Source organism: Callospermophilus lateralis, chromosome 3 (genome assembly GCF_048772815.1).
Source record: "Callospermophilus lateralis isolate mCalLat2 chromosome 3, mCalLat2.hap1, whole genome shotgun sequence".
Taxonomy (NCBI): domain Eukaryota; kingdom Metazoa; phylum Chordata; class Mammalia; order Rodentia; family Sciuridae; genus Callospermophilus; species Callospermophilus lateralis.
The window spans coordinates 191,702,826-191,721,771 of NC_135307.1; the positions used below are offsets into that span (position 1 = coordinate 191,702,826).

The following is an 18,946-nucleotide window of genomic DNA, read 5'->3' on the forward strand; positions in this document are numbered from 1 at the left end:
TTGTGCTACAATAGCAGATTTAAGTAGTTGTGCCAGGGATTGTATATATTGTTAAAACCAACAACATTTACTATCTGCTTTTTACAAAAGAACTTGGCTACAGAGCTATAGAAAACTAAGAACAGGGCTGGGGATGGGGCTCAAGCGATAACACGCTCGCCTGGCATGCGTGCGGCCAGGGTTCGATCCTCAGCACCACATACAAAAAAGATGTTGTGTCTGCCAAAAACTAAAAAATAAATATTAAAAAAATTCTCTCTCTCTTTAAAAAAAAAAAGAAAACTAAGAGCAAAAAATTGTAAATGACTTATATAGACCTCATCAGAAAAATGATTTTAAAAAAGTGTGATCTAGTTATATGATAAAATATTATATAGCAGTAGAAATAAATAAATTCAATTTTCATGTATCATTATGGATACATCTTACAGAAATGATATCAAGAGAAAGCAAGTTGCAGAAGAATATATTTATATTCAGTTAGGATAGGCCAGGTTATGCTTCAGTAACAAACAGCCATGATATCTAAAGCTTAAAACAGTGTTTTTCTTTCTTGTTCATGCTATGAGTTTATTACTAGTCCAAGGCGGTTGGAGGATTTCCTTTTCATTCTAGTACTCAGCTGCTCTGTAGAACATGATGGGTTATTTGGTAGAGAGAAAAGAATGGCATAGGACTCACTGACTTTTATAGCTGCTGACAGGAAGTGATAAGTGTCCCCTTCTGCTCTGAGTCTCATTTCTCCTGAGAGTGACTGATTAGCCATAGCTCAGCTGTAGGCTACCAGGTGAATCTCAGGGTCAGCCACTGCTCAGCCTTCAGGAGTTCTTGGCACTGGGAGCCCTTAATGGCTGCAGTTATATGCATGCTGTGCTCTTTATCTGTTGCTGCTCCTGGAGTTTGAACTGATAGTCTCTGCTCTGTGATGTTATCTTACTCCTGCATGTTTATGGATTATGCAATGGCTTCCTCAGGGTGTGGGCCTGGGACTTGCTGTAGGAGAGTCTGAAGGGGTGAGCAGGGCAAGGTGATACTTGTGATTTTTACCTTTAGGCTGGATCCTTCTTTTTGTGTTTGGCTTGGGCCAGCCTGCAGCTGGGCGGTTAGAAGTGCGGGGGGGGGGGGGGGGGGGGGGGGGGGGGGCTCCACTCTGCTCTCCTGAGATCTACTCGGGGGCCTCCCTTTCTTTAGGCCATTTCCCTGCTCCAGAACCTCCAAGGGCTCTGTACAGCTCACAGGAAACAGTGTAAGAACAGCAAGGCTCCCGTGGATTGAGCACAGTTACATGCCAGGTACAGTAGGGACTCTTTCCCGAATCCTCATGACAACTCTAAGGCAAGGAACTATAGGATCTCCATTTTACAGATGTGCAAATGAAGGTCCCAGAGGTAAAGTAACTGGTGTGAATGCAAGAGGAAGGCCAGGAGGAGGTAGGACCGGTTGGTCACCAGATCTGGCTGGCTCCAGGGGCCTGCTGAGCTCCAGGGTCAAGGTCTTCCAGTCTCAGTCCTCACCTTTTCCTGTTTCTTGCAGAAACCAGCTGCTCCAGCCAGCCAGGTGCCTCCCTCACTGCCCCTTGAGCAAATCTGTCTCATGTCCCTTCAAAGTCAATCTAGAATTTCTCAGGTTGCCTTCTCTAAGGCCAGCTACAATGAGTCCTGCTTTCACCTCCTTGTCCCAGCTTGCTCACGTCCCTGTCATCCCACAGCAGGACTACAGGAACCTCCACTTAGTCATCTCTGCCTCTGCCAGGCCCAGCATGTGCTCAAAGCACATCTGGTGTCTTTCCAGCATTTCTTGAACAATTATTGAGCACCCACTGGCCCTGGACACTGTGTAACATGCAAGAATATGGCAGAAAATGAAACAAAATCCCTGCCCTTGGGGAATTTAGTTTCTGATCTGGGAGACAGAAAAACGAACAAGTGAACACATGCATGGACCATACGGCGCCAGGGGATGAAAAGTGCCACAGATGGGCCAGGGTATGGACAGAGAGGCTGGGGACAGGGAAGCTCCATTGGAGGAAAGTCTTGGGAGAGGTAACACTCTGCAGGAACATTCTGCAGGAAGCAGAATTCAACAAGTCTGTTTGCCGGAGGGATTGAACAGTCCAGGGAAGGAATGAATGAAAAACGAATACCCGGGTGAGCTGGAAACTTAATTTGGAGATGAAAAAGGAGCATGGTGGGGGAATTGAGACAGGGACCCCCCCCCCCCCGATATCTTTTTTTCCCCCTTCTTCTTCCATTAAAAAAATGTAACCTGTAATCCTAGCTACTTAGGAGACTGAGGCAGGAGGATTGCAAGTTTGAGGCCAGTCAGACCCTGGCTCAAAATAAAATAAAATAAGATAAAAAGAGCTGGGGATATAGTTCAGCTCCTGGGTCAGTCCCCAGTACTGCCAAACAGGAAGAAAAAGAGGGAGAGAAACAGAGGCTGGTCATCAGTATTTAGTCTGGATGTAGCAAGACCTCCTGGTCAAGGCCTCCAGAATAGACCAGAAGTTATAAGGATATGGTATGATATAAGGATATGATATGATTGCTAATTTACTTGTTCTTGCTGCCCTCCTTCCCCCACTGGAAATTGAACCCAGGGGCAGGCACTCTACCACCAAGCTTTATCCTTTTTATTTATTTATTTTTAAATTTTGAGACAGGGTCTTGCTAAATTGCCTGCGTTGGCCTCAAATTTGTGATCCTCCTGTCTCAGCCTCCAGACTTGCTGGGATTATAGGCATGTGCCATTGCAGCCAGCAAGGATAACAATTGTCGAATTCAGGTGGAGAGTGTACAAATGTGTTGTATTGTCTTAAAAGTTAAAACATTTCTGTGCATTTAAAAATGTCTCTTAGACATGGGTGTTAAAAAGGGTTATTATATTGGCTAAAGAAAAAGTATTCAAAATCAGATTAGTTCAGAGAGTTTGGTTCAGGGCCTTTCCACACTACCTCACCTAATCCACATCACATCCCTGTGGGGTAGGTGGCACGGGGTGCATTTCACAAATGAACAGAAGCTCAGAGAGATAAGAGGTTTGCTCAAGGTCACACAGTCAGCTTAGGCCAAGCCAAGAGTTGAACCCACATCTATTCATATCAAAATTCTCTTCTTCTCTTTTTAAAGCCTCTTCTCTCCCATCCCATTTCCCAGGGCTGTTGGATAAGGCGAGACCCATGTGCATTTACCATGTGTCAGGCATTGCATGTATTAGTCAAATCCTCACAACAACCTCATATGGTCATTACTAATGACATTCCCATTGTTTTAAGGTACAGAGAGTTTAAGTAACTTGCTTAAGGTCACAAGCTAAGAATGGAAGAGCTGGGAGTTAAAGAATCTGGGCAGTCTGGCTCTATAGCCTCCCCTTAAAAGGGTCAAGTTAACAGTGGAAAAAGTACAAATTGCTTTAGGAATATAGAATAGGATTAATTTTGATTCTCATAGAATCCCTGAAAAAAGTTCCCCACTCCTGGCTTCTGACATATTCCAAGACAGGGCTCTGGTTTCAGATGTGCCCACATGGGGGACACTTGCCTCTTGGATTCATGGGGGAACTTCTTGAAGCTGGTGGGGTGCTACTGTCACTCCCCATGGGTCTCTAGCTATTGCTCACTGCCTTATGAGGTGCTCTGGATCAAGGCTGATTTTGAGGTACTGTTTTAGATATGGTCCCACGCTAAGTGATGGGGTAGGGCACCGATTTTCCTACAGAAGAGCTGCAGGGTCCAGAGAGAACACTGAGGCAGTTTACGGCTCAGTAGTCAAGAGCCTGCCCTCAGAGTCAGGCCAGTTTTGCGTGGAAGGGCATGACTTGGTTCTCCTTATAGCAATGTCAGTTTCCTCTTTGGTTCCCTGTTCCGTGGGATGTGCACCTGTCTACAGGTCTTCCTACTTTACTTGCTGGCCTTGGGTTCAACCTGGGGCCAGAATGGGCTTTCTCTACCTCAGGGCCTTTGCCCTTCTGTTCCCCCTGGTGGCACTGCTCTGTCCTCACTTTGTGGCTGGCTCTTTCTCACCCTTGGTCTCAGCTGATGTCAGCTGCTTAGGGAGACCTTCCTTGTCTACTGTAGCCTGCTGCCAACACATTCTCCTGTTTTATTTTGCTCATCTGTTATTAGTACCAGATAATTATTGATTGATTTGCGTTTATTCTCCTCCACATGAATGTAACTTCAAAGAAGACAAGAGATTTAATCTGTTTTGTTCTCAGCACCAACAACTGCATCTGGCATTCAATAAATAAATAATGAAATGATTGAATTAATAAATAAACGAATGAATGAAAGCGTATACCAGGCCGAGCCCCCCAAGCGTTACAATCCCAGTTCTTCTGCCGCAGTGGGCTACTAGACGGTCAGACTTTGCAGATGGCCCCTTGGCCCCCTTCTAGAGGAGCCCGAGCGCGAAGCCGGCTGGCTCTTGAGAGACGCTCCCCGCAAGCCTGGGCGGTGGCCCCGCGGGGAGAGGGGCTGTCGTCATTTGGTGACGCTCCCTAAAGCCGCCGCGCTGCCGCGGGGGCGACGGGGGGTCGGGCGGCGAGAGCGCGCGCGGGTCTTTTGCGACGGTGCCCGGCAGCGCTGGCCCCGCCCCTCCGCCCCCGTGCGGCCGCCCGCCCCGCCCCCGTCGCTGCGCTCGCTCCGGGCCGCGCGGCCCCCGCCCGCTTCATGTGGCCCGGCCCGCGGCGGCCGGCGGCTGGGATCGGCGAGGCGGCGGCGGCGGCGGCCCGCGAGGCCCGGGAGGCGGCGGCCGAGGCCCAGGCGGCGGCGCACAGGAGCGGCGGGAGCAGGCCCGGCCCTCGAGCGGCCGCCCGGCTGCAGCATGCGCGCCCGCCGGGGGCTGCTGCGGCTGCCGCGCCGCTCGCTGCTCGCCGCGCTCTTCTTCTTCTCGCTCTCGTCCTCGCTGCTCTACTTCGTCTATGTGGCGCCCGGCATAGGTAGGAGGGGGCCTCCCGGGACCCGACCCCGACCCGGGCCCGACGCGCCCGAGGCGGCCGCACCTTCCCGCCTGGCGCGCCCGGCCCCGGGGCCCCGCCCGCCGCCCCGCGGACCCCTTCCCGCCGCCCCGGCGCGGCTCCCGGCATTCCGCGCACGGACCGGGCGCCGGCGGCAGCGCCCCGCCGCCCGCGCATCCTCCCCCGGCGCCGGAGCCCCCTGCCCGCCGGAGCCGCGCTCCCGCGCCGGGTCTCCGGTCTCCGGTCCCCGGGTCCCGCCCGACCCCTGGCCCGCCCGCGCTGCTCACTCCCCCGCCGCGCCCTGCGCGCCCCCGGCCCCCGAGTCCGAGCCTGGGGAAGGGGAGTATCCGCGCCCTCCTTTCTTCCACTCGCCGGCTCCCAGCCTTGCCGGCTGGGAGGAGGCGGCTCCTCGTGTCAGCCGGTGCCTGCTTTGGGGACCGAGGGGAAGTTTGAATTGGCCCCAGAGGAGGGACTGTGACAAGGGCCTCCGGGAGCCGCTGCCAGGTGGAAGTGAGGGGAGCGTGGCGAAGACAGGGAAGGGGACTGGTTCTTAGAGGCTCGTCCTCTAAGGAAGACAGCCCCGAGGAGCGCACCCCGCCCGCACGCACTGTGAGAACCGAGCCGGCGGAGGACAGAGGACATCCAGGTCAAACCTGGATCCCAGCCCCTGCCCGGGATGACCTTGGGCAGGTGACCGAGCCTCAGCTTTTCTTCTCTGTACAATGGGGGTACGTTCCCCAACCCATAAAGATTTAAGGGTGGAAGTAGATAAATGCTTTTTAAAGCTATTATCACTATACCTGGTGCATGAGAGTTTTCAAAATAAGTAAAAACATTGATTATGTGTAAGTTTCAGAAAAGAAGGGAGTAGGTGGAAGATTTAAGGAATGTCTTTACCTGCCTTGGCATCACCATGGAACTCAGATAAAACCTCAGTGTTGGGCGAAAAAATGAGCAGAAGATGCTGTTGGGGGGTGAGGCAAGGACAGTAAATTCTGCTGAAAAATTCTGATTATTTGGGTGTCAGAGATGATGGTTTAGCTATAGGGAAAACGCCTTTTAGTATTGTAGTATAGTAACAGTGCCATTGTCTGTTGACTGCCAATACTGAACTGGCAGAACAGAGAAATTTCCAGATAGAGCAGGAGATTCTCTCCTGATTATTTAAAAAAGCATATTTTCCCTTGATGGTTAATATTGATGTTTGGTACTGTGAACTGGATCTGGAAAGCTGGAACAGGCAGCATCAGATTACCCTAACCATTTATTTACCCAGTGTCTTAGGGAAATGCATCCCTCTAGGGAAGGAGAATATGTGGCTTGTTGGCAATGAATGATTAGATGGTAAAAAGATAGGGATTCTGGCAGAACAAGAATAGATGACTAATTAGTGGAATTAATTGAGAAAATAATTCATTAGCATGCTGGATATTAGATTTCTTAAAAGTGGATCCGAAGTGATGTGTTGGACTCAGAGCCATTCTCCCCCTCCTTTTGTGAAAGTGACAGGTATTTCTGGTCTAGTTCCATAAGTCAGCTATATCTAAAGGGGAAACTGTGTCCCATGGAGGAGATAATCACCCTTTTGATTGGAAAGGTTTGGAGCCAAATTCTTCTACAGAGTTGAAAATTAGGATTAATCAAGATTCCCCAATGGTAGACTTTGGTCCATGGAACTATGCTTAAAGTGCCATATATTGTATGACTGAAAGATGTAAAGCACTTCAATTTTCATTAGTGTCTCCTTGGATCTAAGTGTTTGCAAAGGCTGATGTACTTAGTTTTCAGTTCTGTTAGTGGGAAAGAGGAACAGGAAAAAGGATGTGGAGGAGTCCTGGTCTTTACACAACCACTGTTAGGTTTAGCTGATTGTCTTGCCTTGATAATAATGAACTTAATTTTCCAAATGTCTAGCTTTGGACTGTGGGGAGGCAGATGCTCCCAAAAGGTTAAGGCAGCCTGAAGGAATACATGTGCCTTGGGATATGAAGACCTTATTTGAGACAGTTATTAAAATGAGCTTAGAAAATATATTAGTTTGAACCACATAAAATTCTGTTTTGTAGGTCAAAACAGTGTATTAACTGTTTCATATAGTTTGGTCTGAAACATTTGCAGATAATGACACATCTGTTTTCTGGAACAATGGAAAGTGGCAGACTCCTGTTTCCTCCTAGGTTTAATTTTTTTTCCCGTCCTTGCTCTTGATTTATTTTGTATAACTTGTGGCCATGTGCTCAAGGGCAAAGAGAAATTATCACTCCACTAGTACAACTATATTCAGAAATAGGTAGACTTGAATTTGGAATGAAAAAAATCATGTTTTTTTTTTTAAAGTTATTTGTGTTTAATACCACCTAGACAAAATTTCAGCCTAACTATTAACTTAGTAATTTTTAGATGATTGTAGTTCTTAACATTGTTGATCCATAATCAAAAGCAAATGGAAATTTTCTTGGACTTGAGAGTTTTCTGTGAAATGGGGGTAATGATACCAACTGACCTAGAAAATTGGGTACATGGGAAATTCCTGAATGTGACCATAGTGTGTTTGCAACAAATCCAAAGTACTCTAATATCCCTATCCAATCCAGTGAGTATTTGAAAAATATGGTTGCGCTGGATGTTATGTTTTTAATTCAGAGGTAGTGTTTTAGGGCTATGGTTGTAGCTCAGTGGCAGAGTGCTAGCCTAGCATTCGCGAGGCACTGGGTTTGATCCTTAGCACCACATAAAAATATATAAATGTTTTTTAAAAAAAGAAATAGTGTTTTATATCAGCACTGTAGGAGAAATTAAAAGGATGGGCAGAAAGTATGAGAAAAGTGGTGGATTTGAAAAGGGAAGAGGAAGGTGATAAGATCATGAACATGTATGGCGTCTACCCTCATTGCTAACGTCTGTTTCACCTGCAGGATTGAGGTATCCCTTTTCCTTTCAGGACTCTGAAGAAAACTTTGAACATATTAATGGCCCTTTAACTTAAAAGAAATCTAAGGGCTCAGAGTACTTCTAATGTTCTAGCTTGATCCGGTCTTTTAAAAGATAACAAAAGTGAGCTATTTACAAATATACATAAAAGTGCTGATTTTAAAACATGGTAGGGACTTTATGGTGCCATCACGGCAAGGTACAGATTCTTGACCTCTGCACATTGTTAACACAGCAACCAGTACTGTGTGGTTAAGGGTAGTAGTTTGTACATTAATGGAATTTTGTTAATTGAAGTTCTGTTCTGCCATTTAAACTACTTTTCTCTTGTTCTTTGATTGCTGAAAAAAGGAAATGAATGATTTTCTTTTTTCTTTTTTTTGGCCTGCTTAGTTTCAAGAAAAGTTTGATTTATGGCTAGCTTTTAGAAGGCAGGAATCAGGACTCTAATTTCACCTGACTTGATCAAATGACCTTGAGCAAGTCACTTGACTTTTGTGATCTGATACTTCAAAAAAAAACAAAATGAAGCTATTTGAAAAACTAGATAGAACTGCATCTTAATAGAGTTTTTAGTCAGCTTTGAAAAACATACCTCAATAGAGCTAGGGAAATGTTTTAGTATGTAGAAGGTTGATGATTCGTGTACGTGCTACACAAATATTGGACCTAAGGTTTTAGAGAAGATACGTGTTTTATATAATCAAATATCATTTTTTTCTAATAATCACTAAAATTTTTTATATTTCCTCCAGTCAAGTATATCATGAAATAGACTTTTTTTGGTTTTTTCTTTACACCAACATACCCTTTGAACACCAAGTACTTAATGCCTGGGCTTTTCTCGAATGAAATGTGTATGGGGAAATGTGGGTTATTTCATTTTAGAAAATTAAAAAACCTCATCCTGCTAAAGACACCTTCTGAATTTCCCTCAACCCACACACACTCTGGCTCACATATTTGAGTATAATGTTGTGCATTCTTTCTTAGAAGGAATCCATATTTGGAGAACAGGTTGGAGTTATAAAACTGAGCAGCACCACCGTTGACCAGGGTTTCTCAGGGGTGGTTTCTGTCCTCTATGCGGAGGTTTTTTTTTTTTTTTAATTATTTATTTTTTAGGTGTAGATGGACACAACACAAGGCCTTTATTTTTATGTGGTGCTGAGCATGGAACCCGGGTCCTGCCTGTGCTAGGCGAGCGCTCTACTGCTGAGCCACAATCCCAGTCCCTATGCAGAGGTTTTGCTATATTGGAAGCAAGGTCTTGGGTTTGGAGTTGAAAGTTTCCTTTTTTTTTTTTTTTTTTTTTTTAATACTTATTTTTTAGTTGTAGGTGGACACAGTATCCTTATTTCATTTTTATGTGGTGCTGAGGATGAACCCAGTGCCAGTGCCTGTGCCTCATGTGTGCTGGGTGAGCGCTCTCTACCTCTGAGCCACAACCCCAACCCCGAAATTTTCTTTAAAAGCGAAAGCAGGCTAGTCCTGGACAGTCTGTGGAAGCAGCTGTTCACACAGTCCCGGTCACTCTTCTGGGACATGGGTACTCTAGTCAGTGAGCAGCTTCTGCCACAGGCCTGTTTTTCCCTCCTGAGCTGGACAGGCTAGTGGGAGCAGTGTTTGATGTGCCCCAGGAAGGAGGCCTCTGTGGCCTTGCCTCTGAGAGTCTTTGGGAAGGTAAAATGCAAAGAGGTGACAGGACACAATGCTGCTGGCTGTCCTGCTGCCTTGTATTTTGTGCCTTTTCAACCCTGGAAGACGTGCTGCGCGCATCCAGGGATGTGACACAGACACAAACTTGTGGCAGGCCAGAAGCGGGGAGTGTAAAGCGGGGCCTGTAAAAGGAGCGAGAAATTGGAGGTTAACAGTGGTCAGGGTCAGAATAATCGAAGCCAGCAGATTGGGCGTGGGTTAGGGGAAGAGAGAAGGCGGGCTCGTGTGTGCTATCAGTGAAAGCACAGTTATCCTTCAGGTTTCACACTCCCCGGATGAGGGCTTGCCTGCCTTTGCACACCGGGTGTGTTTTGTAGAATATTGTGAGAAAGTTAAAGAAATTTAAGGTCACTGGGTCGTTAATCTGATCTAGCATTTGAGTGTCTTTCATGTTCCTAAATATGGGGGATCTTTGAATTCAGTTTTTTTTTTTTTTTTTTTACTTAAACAGTAAGAAATTTGATTACTTTATTTAACAAAAGTCTTCAAGTTGGCAGTTCCAGGGTGAATTCTAAGGTTTGAACTGCTGTTCTTATGTCATAGATGATCATATAAACCCAGGTTAGGTTATTATCTTCCCAAATTGGAGAATTAGTAAGATATTCCTGAGTATGGTTAAAAAGACGTCACAAGAGACAGAGAAAAATAGAAGGCAGTGTGTAATTAGGAGCTCAATTGTGCGAGACTGGCCCTTAAAAAGATGGGGTTCAGATCTGGGAGAGAGGCGTGTAGAAGGTGTTCATTTGCTTTTCAACATAGTATTTGTTTTGGGTACCAGGAATTGAACTCAGGGGCACTCAACCACTGAGCCACATCCCCAGCCCTATTTTGTATTTTATTTAGAGACGGGGTCTTACTGAGTTGTTTAGCACCTCGCTTTTGCTGGGGCTGGCTTTGAACTCGTGATCTTCCTGTCTCAGCCTCCTGAGCTGCTGGGATTACAGGTGTGCCCCACTGTGCCTGGCTCAACGTTTTTTTTTTTTTTAATTTAGTTTTATGATTTTTTTTTTTTTAATGTGGTTCTAAGGATCAAACTCAGTGCCTCATGCATTCTAGGCAGGCGCTGTACCACTGAGCCACAACCGCAGCCCTCAACATAGTTTTTTGGTACCTCCTCTTGTCAGATGTGCGTTGGGGAATTGAGTGATCTAGAAGGGGTGAGGTCGAGCTATCTTTTATCATAGTACTGTGATTCTTGCGGGAGGGTTTTGTACCTGTGCTTTTACTATGCTGGGAAGACAGCTAAGTACAAGTTACTTTGGATCGTGCTGGGAGTGACTTGGGAGAGCTTTTTGAAGAAGTGATGTTTGACCTGGGGTAGAGCCAGTCACTCAGCAGTCTCGGATGAAATGGTGGGGGCTGCCCAGCACACAGAAGGGCTCTGAGACTGGAGTGAGCTTGGGTGGAGTTGGCTGCAGTTTTGTGCGTGAGGGACCTTCTTGTTCAGGAAGGTAGGAGGCTGGGTGCGAGTGCAGGCCATGGGAAGATCACAGAAGAGGAGTGAACCTGAGCTGAGAGATCACCCGCCCAGTCAACCCTGACTGAGTGGGCAGATTGTTTTCCATTTTCTTACTCATCAAATAGAGGATACTGCTTTTCCCAGGTGGTTGTCAGAATTGAGCACTGAGACTGGTACAAAGCCCTTCATGCTTGTCATTATTTCTTACCGTAGGTGATGTCCTCCTGCTCTGTACGGATTCCAGGGTCCCTTTGACATCTGAAGTTAATGATTTGGAGCAGGTGTGTGATTGGGACCTTGAAGTAGAAAGTAGGGTAGTGATTCCTTTTATCCAGTAAAGATCCTCCCTGCCTTTTCGTGTGTGTGAGGTGCTGGGGATGAAACTCAGGGCTTTGTAAGTGCTGGACAAGTACTCCACTGCTGAGATACATCCCCAGCTCTCGGACCCCCACCTTTTTTTTCCCCTAGGGGAGCTTTACCACTGAGCTACATCCCTAATCCCCCCATTCCCCCCCCCCCTTTTTTTAGAGAGAGAGAGAGGAGAGAGAGAGAATTTTTTAATATTTATTTTTCAGTTTTCGGTGGACACAACATCTTTTATTGTATTTTATGTGGTGTTGAGGATCGAACCCAGCACCCTGCGCATGCCAGGCGAGCGCACCACCGCTTGAGCCACATCCCCAGCCCCTCCATCCCTTTTTAAAACTTAAGTTGCAGATGGACACAATACCTTTATTTTATTTATTTATATGTGGTGCTGAGGATTGAAACCAGTGCCTCATGTTTGCCAGGCAAGTACTTTACCACTGAGTCACAACTCCAGCCCTCCTAGTCCTTTTTTGTGTGTGTGTGTGTGTGGGGGTACTGAGAATCGAACCCAGGGTCTTGTGCGTGCAAGGCAAGCACTCTACCAACTGAACTATATCCCCCCACCCCAAGTCCTTTTCAAATTTTTGAGACATGGTCTTGCTAAATTCTTGGAGCCGGCCTTGAACTTGCAGTCCTGCCGCAGCCTCCTGGGTTGCTGGGATTACAGGTGTGCACCACCACCCCTGGCTAAGGAACTCCAATCTTAAAGGTCCTGTGGAGGAGGGGCTGTGTCTGCTTCAGGCAGCACAGCCTCAGTCTTTGGGGTGAAAGAATAGCCCACTGTGAGCAGCCTCTTTCTTCAGGACATTTGCCTGGGAACACAGGTCTTAGAATTTCTATACTGAGTCTGTCTTCCAAAATCATTTTGACAAAGAAAGGGGAAAAAAGAAGGTGCGTTGTTTTGGTCAAAGGGAAAAACTGAAAGAATTTTACAGGGAATATTTTTGGGAATTTTATGGGAATATCTTTGGGATGTTAAGAGCATTTTTCCCCCTTTTCCTTTTCAGTCCTCTTTTGTCCCCAGGGCAGTCCTTTTGAGTTTCAGTCTGCAGAGTCAGTTTTCCCCCTTCAGCTGCTAAGCATGGAGCAGAGCCCTGGACTCCTCCTCAGTGCTCTAGGAAGCTGGATCTTAAGTGGAAGGGCTGCATTTTGACCCACTCATTCTTTTTACAGGGTGGCTTTATGCTGAGGAGCATTCAGACTCCTGCCAGTCCTGTGGATTCTGTGTTTTCCCAAGCATGGGAATCACCTTAAATAGATTACAGTGCTACTTTTTTTTTTTTTTTCCAAAGTCCTCTCTCAGTTTGTTACTTGGAGTGAACAATTATTTGCCCCTGGGCATTGTCCTCCTTCTTTTGAGGTTAGAGTTGCCCAAGACTTTGCTGCCAGCAGAAGGGAGTGAGGTGCCTTAGTTACAGCATCAATTATGGACAGCTCTCCCAGGAGTCAGCCTGAGGGTGCCCCTGGAACTGTGGTGCTGAGGGTCAGGCGCCAGAAAGCGTAGACCCAAGCAGGCCCAGGGTTGTGTCTGAAACTTAAATTAACCTGGGGTGTACCAGAGAGCATAACTAAATAAATATTAGTACCCAGGGAGCTTTTTCCGCCCTCCAGGGGTCCTAAAAGTACAATTAATAGATATTGAAACCTTTTGCTTAATTCTCCTGTGTTGAACAGCCAAAAACTTGGAAAGATGGGGGAAAAGAAAACAGAACAGTTTTTTTCTCCTTAAAATCTGCTGGTTATTTCATCTGCTGTTAGGCACTAACCCTAAAGTGTATTTGTGATCGGATGTGTGTATTTTTCTCTTTGTTAGCCCATCGACCTGTGAAGGTGGGAAAATGTTATTTTCCCACATGGTCATGATGTGTGTGTGTGTGTGTGTGTGTGTGTGTGTGTGTGTAGTACTGGGCAATGAACCAAGGGGCGCTCTACCACTGAGCTACTTCCCTAGTCCTTTTTATTTTTAGTTTTGAGGTAGGCTCTCGCTAAACTGTGGAGGCTTTGAACATTTGATCCTCCTGTTTCAGCCTGGAGTTGCTGGGGTTACAGGTGTGCACCCACACCTGGTGCTGTGGTCATTTTATGTAATTGAAAAAAGAAAAATCCCTTTTTTTTTTTTTTTTAATATCTTTAGTTGTAGGTGGACACAATACCTTTATTTTGTTTATTCAGTTTTTTTTTTTTTTTTTTTTTAATGTGGTGCTGGGGGATCAAACCCAGTAACTCATGCATGCTAAGCAGGTGATCTACCCTTGAGCCACAACCCCCCCCCCCCCCCCCCCGCTTTATTTCTTTTCATAAAAATAACTTAGTCATCAGCTTAAGGAAGTCAAACCAGATGAACCAAAAATGATAGTAGACTGACTTGGGGATTTATGATGTATTATTTATTCCTCAAATTTTCCTATTAGGTTCCTATTATCTTCCCAGCACTTGTAATTTTCTTTCTTTTTTAAATTAATTATGTGGCTCAGTGGTCAAGTGCTTCCCTAGCATGCCCTGGATTCCAACCCCAGCACTGGAAGAAAAAAATACCCTAGGCATCCTAGTAGATGTGAAATGGTACCTCACTGCAGTTTCAGTTTGCATTTCCCCGTTGACTGACAGTGCTGAGCATCTTTTCATGTATTACCTGGCCATTTGCATATCTTGTTTAGAGAAATGTCTACTCAGGTTTGCCCATTTTTGCTTTTTTAATTTTTTTCAATTTTTTTGGTACTGGGGATTGAACCCAGAGACACGTATCAGATTTGTGATTTGCAAATATTTGGTCCCATTCTATGGCTGTCTTTTCATTCCCCAGATAGTGTCCTTTGATGCACAAAGTGTTTAAAATTAAGTTTTTTTTTTTTGTGTGTGTGTGTGTGTGTGTGTGTGTGTGTGTGTGGCGGGGGCGGGGCGGTGCTGGAAGTAAATCCAGGGTCTTGTGTGTGTTGGACAAAGCTTTTAATTTTAATGAGGTCCAATTTATTTATTTTTTCCTTTGTACTTTAAAGATACCCTATCCTGCAAGTAGTATCACTTAACTTTTGGTCTCTACAGTGTTCCCATTTCTTTTTCTGTCCATGAAGCTACTGAGTTGATTGTATTTTATGTTTTTGGTACTGAGGATTGACAGTGGAGGTGTTCAGCCACTGAGCAACACTCCCAGACTTCTTACATTTTGAGACAGGGTCTCACTGAGTTGCTGAGGCTGGCTTTGAACTCGTGATCCTCCTGCCTCAGCCTTCTTAGCTGCTGGGATTATAAGCATGCCTTGCAGAGCCTGGCCTGATCTGATTTTTGAGAAAGCTAGAGTCAGAGTTTTGTTTTATTTATTTATTTTTTTTCTCTTGTGCTAAGTGTAAGCTTAGTGTTAGTTTGTTTCTTTTCTTTTTTTTTTTAAAGAGAGAGTGAGAGAGGAGAGAGAGAAAGAGAGAATTTTTAATATTTTATTTTTTAGTTTTTAGTTGCTCCTGTGGGCCTGAGAAACAGTGTCTCCTAGCACAGCACACCCTGTCACTGTTGCAGCTCCTCTGGGGATTGTGTCCCAGCGCGGGCACAACATCTTTGTTTGTATGTGGTGTTGAGGATCGAACCCGGGTCGCACGCATGCCAGGCGAGTGCGCTACCGCTTGAGCCACATCCCCAGCCCTAGTGTTAGTTTCTTGATTTCAGGTTCTTTGTCTTTAATATTGCTCCTCTGTTTGCCAAAGCTGAGATGCTTTCCATTGTTAGATGTTTCAAGTGTTTGAAGGAAAAGTCTTCTGGTACCTCTTCTGAGGGCAGTGGGTAGCCATATCTTTTGTATTTCTTGTTTGTTGGTTATTTTGTTCAGCAGGACCTAAGTAGAACTCAAATTTTAACATTTTCTGCTTCTAACTGCAGTTCTGTAAATGCATGTAAGACAGGGCTAAATGTTGGGACACATTTAGCCCTGTCTTAATTTTTGGTGTGGGGGACTGTACCATTCACAGGTTATGCATAAATACAGAAGAGAACTTTGTAAAATATGGGTTGGTAAACAGTTAATAAGATGGGGCTCGTTTTTTTTCATATGGAAATAAAAGGGAAAATAAATTGTCCTTAGCATCTGCTGGGTTCTCACCTGTTCACGTGCTGCTTTTTAATAATAAGTGGTGATTGATTATAGTAAAGACTCTGAGGTGGGACTTCAAGCCTGCTATTGTGGGAGTTTGTGTGTGTGCCTTCAGATTCTAAATTCTCTATTCCCTAGAACATTCCATCTGTCTCCTCAGGCTTCCCTAGTCCATGACACAGGTGCAGGCTCCCAAGATGGTCCTTGATGACCATAGACAGGTGTTGTGTGACCACAGACTTTTTTCCCCCTTTTCCTTTATAATATCAGAAAATGAAGAATCAAATAATGAAGAAAAAGGACAATCTAACTTAGAGAAACCTGCCGGACCCCTGCAACTCTGATTTGGTAAAACCTGGCAATTTTAGTATATTTTTCTTGATACCAGCTGAATTGTATGTGGTGTTATCCAAGTGAGAAGGATAATAATAGTGATTATAGGCAGGTGGTACTAGGAAATGTTTAATATTTGGGGGCTTGGGTTAAAAGGTTAAATAACAAATTTGGCTTTGCATGTATTTGTCTGATTTGCTGCCCATTTGTATATCTTGTTTAGTAAATAGTTGGTAAGCAAATGAAGGCAGGTGAAGGTTGGCAGATCTGAAGTTCTAAGGTGTAAACTAACCTACTGTTCCCTGCTCATTTGTGTATGTTGAAACTTGCTGCACGATTGAGCCTTTAAGGTGAGGAACTAAGAGGATCAAATAAAAACATGGATTTGTAAAAATGTTAATTACAGTTGGAAGTATGATTCACAGCACAATTTCAGATTCAGGTTCATGATGCCCCCTCCAGTCAGATGCTTGGAGGCTGTTCGGGGGGTCAGGTTTGTGCACAATTGAGAAGTGTTTTCTGGCCCACTTAAGACTCAAGGTGAATTTTAACATTAATTTCAAGTCGCAGTACTTTTTATTTTATATAGCATGTATATTGATACTGTAAATCACAAATCCATGTATTAATGGTTTGTCTTATGCCTAAACCTGAAATCTATATAAAAAAATTGACAAACATAAGGAAACAATTAGTATTGACAAGGATTGAATTTAGGCCTTTTCACAAGCACTCTAACTGAGCTACAGTTCAGCCCTTCTAAAATTTTTATTTTGAGCTGGGCACAGTGGTGTACATTTGTAATCCCAGTGATTCAGGAGACTAAGGCAGAAGGATCTCAAGTTCAAGTCCAGCCTCAGCAATTTATCGAGGAGGCCCTAAGCAATTTAGTGAGACCCTGTCTCAAAATAAAAAACAGCAACAGCTGGGTGGAAGGTGCACGCCCGGGATCCCAGCAGCTCCAGAGGCAGAGGCAGGCAGATCAAATTCAAAGACAGCCTCAGCAACGCAGTAAGGCCCTCAGCAACGCAGGGGCCTTACTCTAAATAAAATACAGAAAAGGGGCTGGGGATGTGGCTTTGTGGTTAAGTGCCCCCCTGGGTTCAATCCCTGGTGCCACCAAAACAACAAAAAAAGGGGCTGGGGATAGTAAATGCTCCTGAATTAAATTCACAGTACCTTTTTTTTTTTTTTAATTTTGAGACAAGGTCTTACAAAATTGCCCAGGCTGACCTTGAACTTGTGATCCTGTCTGCCATGTCCTAAGTAGATGGGATTATAGGGGTGCATCACTGCACCCATTGGTATAGTGATTCTTACATATTGCTGTGAACATTGCTTCCAATTTTAATTAGAAAACACTTAAGTTTTCAAGTTTATGGTATGATATATATTTATGGGTTAAATATGCTTGCCAATCTTTGCTTTGGATATGAAAGATTGTTTTATTCTTTATTTCTTTGAAAGAGGGACAAAGAAGAAACACTTTCTGAAAATGAAGTCCGAGTGGGTGATGTGGAAAGTCAGCCATCATTCATAAACAGCTGTTTTTTGTGTTCCATATTATTGAGTAGAAAGTGGAAATAATTTTCCTTCTGTTGCTGTGATTGTCTAAGCTAGGCCCGAACCTGGTGGTTGCTTTGTTCTGAAAGTGGCCACTGGAATCCTTCGCTGTGTGTGCTGGGCCTGTGTTGTGTGTGGGAGGAAGTTCAATGTTTGGGTTTTGGTGTTGGATTGATTTTCTGTCTCATTGTTGACTTGGCACGCCTAGCTTTTTTATTCTGGTTTAAAGTATTAGGAATCTTAAGATTTGTAGGAATTAGAAGATTTGAATTTCATTTGGCACTAAGGGGAAGTTAACTCCAGGTTAAGGGCTGCTTTTTGGGTTGGCTTTATGATCAAGATAATTTTTTTCCTTAATAATTATAGAAAATTTCAAACATATAAGTGTAAAGTGCATAGTAGAATGGGCAAAAGTAATTTTTTGGTATGACCAGGGATTTATCATGCAACACATAAAGGTGAAAGAGCCCCCGCCCCTAAGTAGAACATAATCACAGACTCATCCTTAATCTGTTTTTTTTTTTAACATTAAAAATAATTTTTTTTACGCTGTAGATGGACACACAATATCTTTATTTTTATGTGGTGCTGAGGATCGAACCCAGTTTGATATGTGAGGCAAACACTTCACCACTGAGCTCCAGCTCCAGCCCATTAATCTGGGTTTTTTAAGCTTCTTGATAACTGAGTGCATTTTGGTTCAGGTGTCTGGCTTGACCCAGATACCTCTGAAAAGGAATGACAGACAATGTGTAAGCTCATAGGAACACTGTGAGGATTCAAGGGAGGCTGTCAGGTGTTTGCAGGGCTTGCTGCATCAGGTAAGTGTCCTGACCACAGTGGTGGATGAGGAGAGAGCTGGCCATCTACAGAAGGAGCCTCCTTGTGCCAGCAGCGCCAGCAGTCTCTGCGTGCAGAGGAGACTGGCGTTTCCGGAGTTCTTTTCTTTTTGATTACTCAGTGTTTTCATTTGAACTCAAAATTTAGAGCCGCGAGTGCCTCCCATGTGGTGGCCTTACCCTGAAGGTGCTGCTGAGCCCCAGGAGCAGGTGCCAGGGCCACTGTAGCTGCTGAAGTCTCTGAGGTACTTAGGGAACACTCTAGTGTACGTGGCACCTGTGTCCTTTTGACTCCCTTGGCCTTTTTTTCCTGAGAATCTCTTGTTAATTTCTGTAGCTATTTATAGCACTTTGACCAAAGCCACTTGGGGCTTACAAAGGAAAGGGTGGCAGTAATGCCCAAGTAGGACTTGTTTGGACACAGATACTGTGGTCTGTGTTTAGTGACATTCCCCAGCAGCCACAAGTCAGACATCACCACTGGTCTTATTTTAGTATTTAGTTTTATTAATTTATTAGCTTTATAATTAAAACAGTCTGCATAGATGGAAGCCGTGGTCTCAGGTGGTGGGGTGTGGGTGAGAATCAGGCAGTCCTCATTGTGAAGTTTGAGACTTACTGGGAGATTATTTATGTAAGTAAGTTGTATCATCAGAGACATTCCAGAATGAATCATGTTTAATTAGGAACTAACAAATG

The 18,946-nt window shown here is 44.7% G+C and overlaps 1 protein-coding gene and 1 non-coding gene across 2 annotated transcripts in view; one reads left to right on the forward strand and one right to left on the reverse strand.

Moving 5' to 3' along the window:
* The first annotated feature begins 4,749 nt into the window (after nt 1-4,749).
* B4galt5 (beta-1,4-galactosyltransferase 5) overlaps nt 4,750-18,946 on the forward strand; it is a 70,942-nt gene continuing 56,745 nt past the window's right edge. The window contains exon 1 of the mRNA XM_076851961.2: nt 4,750-4,938. Coding sequence (XP_076708076.1) covers nt 4,824-4,938 — 115 coding nt within the window. The 5' untranslated portion in view covers nt 4,750-4,823. The remainder of the gene's footprint in view (nt 4,939-18,946) is intronic.
* Nucleotides 11,922-11,994, reverse strand: Trnaa-ugc (transfer RNA alanine (anticodon UGC)). Its single transcript has one exon. It is a non-coding gene; the product is annotated as a tRNA-Ala (tRNA).